Below are 9322 nucleotides of genomic sequence, written 5' to 3' on the forward strand. Positions count from 1 at the left end.
AAGGGCCCTAACTTGCACCCGATGCAGAGCGGCGCAGAGCAACGCAAAGCCTGACGCAAAGCCCGACGCAAGTGTCTTTGCTATTTTAAGACCGTACAGCGCCCACGTCGTTTAAATAGCAAATGCACATGGGCGTGCTGGTCTTACAGGCAGGTGTGTTCAGGTGAATTCTTGGCGTATTGCTATCTTGAGGCTGCGGGAAGTGATCGCGCCAAGACCAAAAGAAAAATCTGGTCTAAAGTCAATAGTGCAGCATTTCATTGTTATTTTAACAGCAAATTCGTAATGTAATTCGTAATGTAATTAGTAATGCGCCTAGGCTCGTGTACAGTGCGCGTCCACACACACAGGGAAGCGCAGCACACAAACACGCAAAAGATTACAAATAAAAATATTACAGTGCAAATCCGCCATCATAATAGCAATGTGCCAAGATACAAACGCGCCTGGCTTTTAAAGGGAATGGGAGATGACACTGATTTTGGTTTTCGCATGTTACGCCCCAAAACACACCTATGAATTAATAAAGACACTAAGTACAATCCTTTTGAAACATGCGCCCGGCGCACGGACCCTTTTTTCCACCATCAAACTAGCAAAAGTGGATTTGGACACGCCCTAAACGCACCGGCGCCATGCGCTTCACGTCGTGCGCTTAGATCGTTAAAATAGGGCCCTAAAGCATCTTTTTGTAGGCCAACCTAGTTCCCACAGCAGATTTCCAAAGGATTTTTACAATGGATTTAATATAAATTAGTAAATCAGATTAACAGCATTCAAATATTTATAAAAACTGTATATTTTTTTGTTGTGTTTTATATTAACAGCTGGCTTGTAAGCACTTAGCTAACATAATACATCAAAGTAAGCTAGAGTGAGTGAACAGTGTACTTTGCCACATGCTTGGGTGATGGATGAATTCTGTGCTGTAGAGATCATGATGGTCTCTATGAACATTAAGTCCTCTGCTGTGAACACGCTGTATGTTCTACCACCTCGACACGTGCCACCTGCTGCTATGCTACTTAGTTAAAAGCACTTGGGCCCTACAGCCTCTCCCGAGGCTAAAGCCTTTCAAATATAAAACCAGCCTGGTGCCTTCTCCTCAATAGTGCTCTGAACTAGTTTAATACCTATTGTTAGAGTAAACCCAAAAGACTTGAGATGCAGAGAGGAGGAAGGAGGTGGAGAAGGAAAATGAAGGAAAAGGAACAAGGAGCATGGGAGGGAGAGAAATGGAAGGAGGGAGAGAATGAGAAAGACATGGAAGGGTCACACTTTTTCAACGAAACAAAGATTCATTCATTCTTACCAATTTTGGTACGTGCCACTACAGTAGTAATTGTGGGGGGGAAAAACATGTGTGTGTGTGTGTTTTTGTGCACTAGTGTACAGATCTGTTTTGTGTCTGTGTCCACATACTGAAATAGAGGTTAAGTCAGATATGAATTGTCCATGCCATCATCTCCATTGGTCATTTTCAGATATTTTAAGGGGTTCCAATACCAAACCTCAAACTGCCCAAAAAGGACTTTGAATTTACAGTTTAAATCCCAGACAAAATATTCCCGAACATCAGGTTTTTCATGCAGTCTAAATTTAATACATTAATGTAGTATTTTGAATTTTAGACCCTCTTTTTTGATCACTAGGCAATTGTCACATTATATTAGGGAGTAAAAACAAGTAATAAACAGCTTGTTAGCATGTAAGCACTCAACACTAAAGTCAGTAAAAAGAAATACCAGTAACTTACATTTCTACTCAACAATATGACAAGTGCTGGGTGAAATTTATTAAAAAAAGGCTAAAATTCAAAGGTTGAAGCTATTTCTCTATTATTTGTTATTAACAGAACTAGCATGGCTAGCAACAGTGCAGAGGGATTTTAGGGAAAGGAATCTGAAACAAAAAGGAGAGGACTGTGACATCACAAATATTACAAATGTTTTTAGTTGTCATGTACAGTGTGTAAACTGCACTTCAATTGTTTTCTGTGATGACATTGTCCTCTTATTTTCAGACAAGTCAGGCAGATGCGAACGGTTTCCTTTCCTATGACCCTATTAAGGAAAACGGTGGCTGCATCTCAATACAGAAATGATGTTTTCTCCTCATATCCCTATTCCTTGTACTTATAGTTGCAGACTCGTCTTTTCGATTATACGAAATTTAAAGTTAAAGAACATGAAACATGGACAAGGTTTTAATGCAATGGAGACATGCAATAATGCCAGCAGCAGGGGTAGTAATTGGTGGCAAAAGTCCAAGTCTCCACTGCGAGATAATATTAATATATATGGCCTTGAGATTATTATTCAATGGAAGGTGTACAAAAGGAGTGAGCGAGACAATAAGAATAAACTACATTATAGTGTTGAGAGGCAGCCACTGAAAAAAAAATGCTTACTACAATGCAGGAGTAGAGGAGAGGAGGAGGAAAAGGAGAAGAGAGGAGAAGGAAAAGGAGAGGAAAAGGAGAGGAGGAGGAAGAGGAAGAGGAGGTGCAGTTTGCTTGCAAGTCTGGAATCACGTTTCCAGTAAATCTTTAACTAGTGTTGGACCATGCAGACAGACGCACACGCCTTACGAAGGAAAGCCGCATTTTTCTTCACGGCTCCACGAAGAGATTGAAAACGCTGGCTCTTACCTGGGGATAGAGAGCACGGCTCAGCAACACAATCACACACACACACACACACACACACACACATGCATGGATACACACATATAGGTACTCACAATCAGCACAAATACGGAAATGCACTGTAAAATCGTACACAAATAATCACATGTACTCTGGCTCTGATGACATACATACAGTCTGTTGTAAAGAAACATGATTGCTTCTGCAAAAATGACATTCTCTCTTTACAGTCACACCTCATTACATTACTCCAGCTATAATTTCAGATGTATTACTAGCATAACTGGCAAAGAGGCATTACTACCCTTTTCTCTCTTGTACAATGTTGTGTTTTAGAGTGTTTCATTGCCAGACTTTGCCATCATATCTAAACTAAAACCTTCTTATTCTCTGTGGTAAAAATAAACAATAGCTAATGTTTTCCGTCCACTTCACCTCTTTCTCTCACATTATTTGCATCATTGTGAGCCTGTACATTCATAAGCGTGCTCGTCCTTACTAGATCATTCTATCGTTAGATTCTGCTCATTTTTTCAGTGATTCACATGATTGTCCAGGCATAGTGCAGAATAGTGCAAGCAATATTCTTTGAATTAATTTGTACAGTACAACATATATGCAAATACACAGCTAAACACACATGCACTAATACCGTAATCAAAGTATTATAGTTATTAGTTATTATAGTTATCCATCTCAATTAACTAATCACTGCTCAAGGGTTGTTTTAGCTTTGACTAAATTGCAGATGATAATAATGATGAATAAAAACCGGCTTCTTGGGCACCACCATATTCAAAAGTGCACACACAGCTCTCACAAATAGGTTTTGATAAAAAATACATAGCAGGACATTTTGATAGAAATATTATGTTTACCTTGTATGACCTCCATTATCACAATAATCAACACAAACACAGGAGGCAGCCAATCCAACAATTTTAAACATCCATTTTTTTAATTTACTTTTCTGTAGGGGTTGTTTGATGACCTCAATAATAGGAATAGACAATTAAGTTGTTCATATGCCATCGGTGAAGACAAACAGACAACAGAACATTTTCTCCCTTCAAAGAGAACGTCCGAAGTACGCTGATACTTTAGTTACATACAAAATATGAAATCTATTGAACATATTTTTACATGCTATACTTCCATATATATATATATATACTGACACATCTCTGACTATCAACTTGAAACAGACAGTAGAATGGTCTTCATTGAAATATGTTTTAATAGGGATTTTTATCTTGTTGAATCCTGAGGTGTATAGATGGGATATGTAAACCAATGTGCTCTTAAGGAGGCATCTTGACCACAAGCCCTTCAGATCTTATTTTGTATTTATTGAGATTTACCAAGATAATTTCAACCAACGCAATCATACTACACAAGCCTGATAACGAGCAAACACACACGACAGTGATGGCACTGAGACGCACACATACCGTCCTTAGAGTCAGCAGAGTGACTGAACCAGGCAAGCTTACTGGTCTTTTTACCCAGGTGGGCTGGAGACACTACTAACACAGACAGCAGCGTCAGGATGTCAAAACAAGACGACAGCATGCAGGAACAAGATGGCAGAGAGTCAGAGCATGCAAGACACTCGTACACAGGCATATAGTATGCCCCGGAGATGACAGGAAACACACACAAATGTGCAGAGGAAACACAATATACATAAATAAAGAACTAACAGCCCATTCATATCACACTATATAGCATTGTATTTGAATGTGTGAAAATGATAACCACCATATTTTAGATGCTATTGATGCATGCACACTCACTCATGCTGTTACTAAAAATCTATACAGTGAATGACATCTAGTAGTCTCTCTCTCACCAAAAACAACCACACATGTACACACACTATAAATATTTGTGTTCACATCCTACATCAATATACTGCCCCTGTAGCTCTTCATGTAAAGATGGGATGATAGACAGACACGTAGAAAGAAGTGTGTGTGGTCTCTATACGAGTGTGTGGTCAATAGTTACCCTCTCTGTCACACACACACACACACACACACACACACACACACACACACACACACACACACACACACACAAACAATATATTTCTATCCATCTTTCATATCTCAACATCTATTTTCCCTTCCATCTTTCTCTCTGCTATCCTCCCTTCTATTCTATGAAGTGTCCAACCCTCCTAATGTAAGTGTGTGTGCGTGCATTGGTCTATGCAAAATGTCCTGGGCAGCAGGGACAAACTGCTCTCATTCATCTTCCCTAAGGAGGATCCATCCATCGAGGAGAGAGTGAGACAGAGCAATATGGGACGAGTGACTTGATTTTCCCCCTTTACAAATAGAGGGATGATTGATCTTTCTGATAGAGAACTTCTGATCATATGTATCAATCATTTTGTCAACTAACATCCCAAGTTATACCGTTTAATAAAAGTAATGGACTGAATCTTGCACCTGACTGATACACACAGTTTTAATACTGAAATGTAAATTGTTATTCATATGGCAATTTTGTTTGATTTAAGTAAGAATCATTATTATGTATTACAGGTGTACAGTTCCACAAATATAAAATGGTATCTGGTTGTATTATCACAGATACGACAACAATGATACATGGACCCCTGGATCTATCTAAATGGACCAAGAATCGGCCGATGGCCCGATTCTAACTCCACGAATCGATTGATTGAAGCTTTGCTGTCATTTCAACAAAGCTGAAAGAGACAGGTGTGTGTGTATGTGTATCTCTGTGCGCGAGGGAAACTTGGACAAAAGCCTTGCTATTTGTGTGATGAAGAAATTGGGTGGCAGGGGTCAGCCAATCACAATCCTTGATTGGGTTTGCAGAAGAAAACACCCGTTAGGTTTCACTTTTGGAGTTAGGGCTGAAAGTGGCTGAGAGGAATTACATCATGGATATTGTGAATCGTACTAGCTGCGGTCTGCGAGTCATCCATCCACGTGTGCGTTCATAAACATGTGAGTAGACTGGCATAAATATAAATAGATATGTCTTTCGGTATGTTAAGTGTATATTGACGTTATGTTCTAAGATGTTCAGTTAGAATTTACCACATTAGCATAAAAGTCTGCAAGCCGCATGCTAACGCTCACAACAGTATTATTGTGCTCATATATGTACTCCCGTGATACTGTATATTGGAGTGCTCATGATAGCTGTGTAACGTTGACCTATGTTTGAGTTACTGACTCTAAGATTACAGCAGCAAGGTTTCATTTAATATGTATCTGATGTGTATGTTATTGGTTATAAGTGGCTAGCTAATTAAGTTAAAGTTATACTATTAGCATGTCCTAGCTTTGCTATTCCCTGGTCCCTGTTACGAAATATTTATTTATTTGAAATATATGTTTATCTGAAGGTAGGTAATGCTTCTTTTACAGAATTAGCTTATTTTAATTTAGAATGAATCTATCAGATTGAATCGTATCACATTGTATCACATTGTATCGCACTAAATCGATTCAACATTGAATCACACTTATATCATCAAGATGGCGCCGCAGACGGTCGACTCGGTGTGTTTGCGTGTTGTTTTGTTTTGTGTTTTAACTTTGTTTTTTGCGATGATACCCCGATCGCTTTCTCCAGAGAAGAGCTCTTGAACATCCGGGGAACAACGCCAGAGGATTTATTTCCTACTTTTCTTCTCCCTTCACTGGAAATTTTGGACATTCTAGTCAAAGGTGCGCTCACCTTTGCTCACGCAGCAAAACGCCGGAGGAGAGGGAAATGGGCTGGTGCGCTGGTGAGGCTCCGCCAGCGAGGATTACGCACACCGTTACCGGGCATATTTCTCTCTAACGTGCGCTCACTGCCCAACAAACTAGGGGAATTACAACTGCTGTTGGTTGGAAAAAGGGACTTTTCTTCATCTGCTGTTTTGTGCTTCACGGAGACGTGGCACTGTGGATTAATACCGGACTCTGCCCTGCAGCTGGCAGGCTTCCAACTCTACAGAGCGGACAGAGACACGGACCTCTCCGGCAAAACTAAAGGTGGAGGAATCTCTTTCTACATCAATAGCGGTTGGTGCAACGACGTGACAGTGATCCAGCAGTATTGTTCTCCTGACCTGGAATCTTACATCATAAACTGTAAGCCCTTTTTATTCACCCCGTGAGTTCCATTCATTCATTCTGGTCGGTGTTTACATCCCGGCACGAGAGGTTAACGTGCAGGTCGCACAGCGCATGCTTGCCGACCAGATACTATGTGTGGAGCGGACCAACCCGGACTCCCTAGTTATTGTCCTTGGTGACTTTAACAAAGGAAACCTCACTCATGTACTACCTAAATACAGACAGCATATTAAATGCCCGACCAGAGAGGAGAACATTCTGGATCACTGTTACACCACAGTCAGGGATGCTTATCACGCCGTCCCCCGTGCTGCACTGGGACTCTCTGACCACGTCATGGTTCACCTGATCCCCTCCTACAGGCAGAAACTAAAGCTCTGCAAACCTGTAGTGAGGACATCAAGGAAGTGGACCAGTGTAGCTGTGGAGGATCTCCAGACGTGCTTGGACTCTACTGACTGGGATGTGTTCAGGACTGCTACCAACAGTCTGGATGAGTACACAGAGGCTGTGACGTCATACATCAGCTTCTGTGAGGACTGCTGTGTTCCATCATGCACCTGGGTGAGTTTCAACAATGACAAACCCTGGTTCACAGCCAAACTCAGAAGGCTAAGGTTGGACAAGGCAGAGGCGTTCAGGAGTGGAGACAAAAACAGACTTAAAGTAGCAAAGTACAAGTTTAGCAAGGCGGTGAAAGAGGCTAAACAACAGTACTCTGAGAAACTCCAAAACCAGTTCTCAGCAAACAACTCTGCTTCTGTCTGGAGAGGGCTTAAACAGATCACCAGCTTCAAGCCTAAAGTCTCCCACTCCACCAACGACCGACGCCTAGCCAACGAACTTAATGAGTTCTACTGTCGCTTTGAAGGACAAAGGGTCGGTCCTGTAACCATCCCCCTCAACACCTCCCAACAAAGGGTCTTCCCTGATTCCATCCCCCGCGACACCTCCCAACAGCTACAGCTACAGTGCATCACCTCCACCTCCACCTCCCCACCCACCTCAGTGACAACTCTCTCCATCAATGAGGAAGACGTCAACAGACTGTTCAGGAGACAGAACCCCAGGAAAGCTGCTGGACCGGATGCTGTCTCCCCATCCAGCTTGAAGCACTGTGCTGACCAGCTGTCTCCAGTGTTCACAGACATTTTCAACACCTCACTGGAGACATGCCACGTGCCAGCCTGCTTCAAGTCCTCAACAATCATCCCCGTTCCCAAGAAGCCTACGACCACAGGACTTAATGACTTCAGACCCGTCGCCCTGACCTCTGTGGTCATGAAGTCCTTTGAGCGCCTTGTGCTTTCACACCTAAAAGCCATCACCGACCCCCTCCTGGACCCCCTGCAGTTTGCCTACAGAGCCAATAGGTCTGTAGATGATGCAGTCAACCTGGCCCTCCACTACATCCTCCGGCACCTGGACACAGGAAACTACGCCAGGATCCTGTTTGTGGACTTCAGCTCTGCCTTTAACACCATCATCCCGGCTCTGCTCCAGGAGAAACTCTCCCTGCTTGGTGTGCCTGACTCCACCTGCAGGTGGATCACTGACTTCCTGTCTGACAGGAAGCAGCATGTGAAGCTGGGGAAAGACATCTCCGACTCACAGACCATCAGCACCGGATCCCCTCAGGGCTGTGTTCTTTCTCCTCTACTCTTCTCCCTGTACACCAACAGCTGCACTTCCAGTCACCAGTCTGTCAAGCTTCTGAAGTTCGCGGACGACACCTCCCTCATCGGACTCATCTCTGATGGTGACGAGTCTGCCTACAGGTCGGAGGCTGACCACCTGGTGATGTGGTGCAAGCAAAACAACCTAGAGCTCAACGCTCTAAAGACAGTGAAGAAGGTTGTGGACTTCAGGAAGAATTCAGCCCCACCTGCCCCTATCACACTCAGTGACTCCACAATTAACATTGTGGAGTCTTTCCGCTTCCTAGGGACTACAATCTCCCAGGACATCAAGTGGGAGCTGAACATCAGCTCCCTCATCAAGAAAGCACAACAGAGGATGTACTTCCTGCGGCAGTTGAAGAAATTCAACCTGCCAATGACAATGATGGTGCACTTCTACACAGCCATCATTGAGTCCATCCTCACATCCTCCATCACCATCTGGTACGCTGCTGCCACTGCCAAGGACAAGGGCAGACTGCAGCGTGTCATTCGGTCAGCTGAGAAGGTGATTGGCTGCAATCTCCCACCGCTCCAGGACCTTTACGCCACCAGGACTCTGAAGCGTGCTGGAAAGATTGTGGCTGACCCCTCCCACCCCGGACACAAACTCTTTGAGCTACTCCCCTCTGGCAGGAGGCTGAGGTCCATCAGGACCAAAACCTCACGTTACAAGGACAGCTTTTTCCCCTCCGCCACTAGCCTTATTAACAAGGCCTGGAAACCACCCTGACTCTCTCCACACCCACCTCTGGCTCTACATGCCACTGTACTTAATCTGCTCTTTTTATCTTAATTGTTACTCCTATTTTATTACATCCTGTGTGTGTATATATACACATATATTTATATATTTATACTTATATTGTCTGTTCTGTTAACCTGTT

At 43.0% G+C, this 9322-nt stretch overlaps 1 protein-coding gene across 12 annotated transcripts in view; it reads right to left on the reverse strand.

Moving 5' to 3' along the window:
* cacna1c (calcium channel, voltage-dependent, L type, alpha 1C subunit) overlaps window positions 1–9322 on the reverse strand; it is a 218210-nt gene that overhangs the window by 56506 nt on the left and 152382 nt on the right. For 8 of the 12 annotated variants that reach the window (XM_039791499.1, XM_039791498.1, XM_039791493.1 and 5 more), the window contains exon 11: window positions 2591–2650. The exons of the other annotated variants lie outside the window; for them this stretch is intronic. In XM_039791499.1, coding sequence (XP_039647433.1) covers window positions 2591–2650 — 60 coding nt within the window. The remainder of the gene's footprint in view (window positions 1–2590; window positions 2651–9322) is intronic. 12 annotated transcript variants of the gene reach the window in all.

This window comes from Perca fluviatilis, chromosome 23 (genome assembly GCF_010015445.1).
Source record: "Perca fluviatilis chromosome 23, GENO_Pfluv_1.0, whole genome shotgun sequence".
Taxonomy (NCBI): Eukaryota; Metazoa; Chordata; class Actinopteri; order Perciformes; family Percidae; genus Perca; species Perca fluviatilis.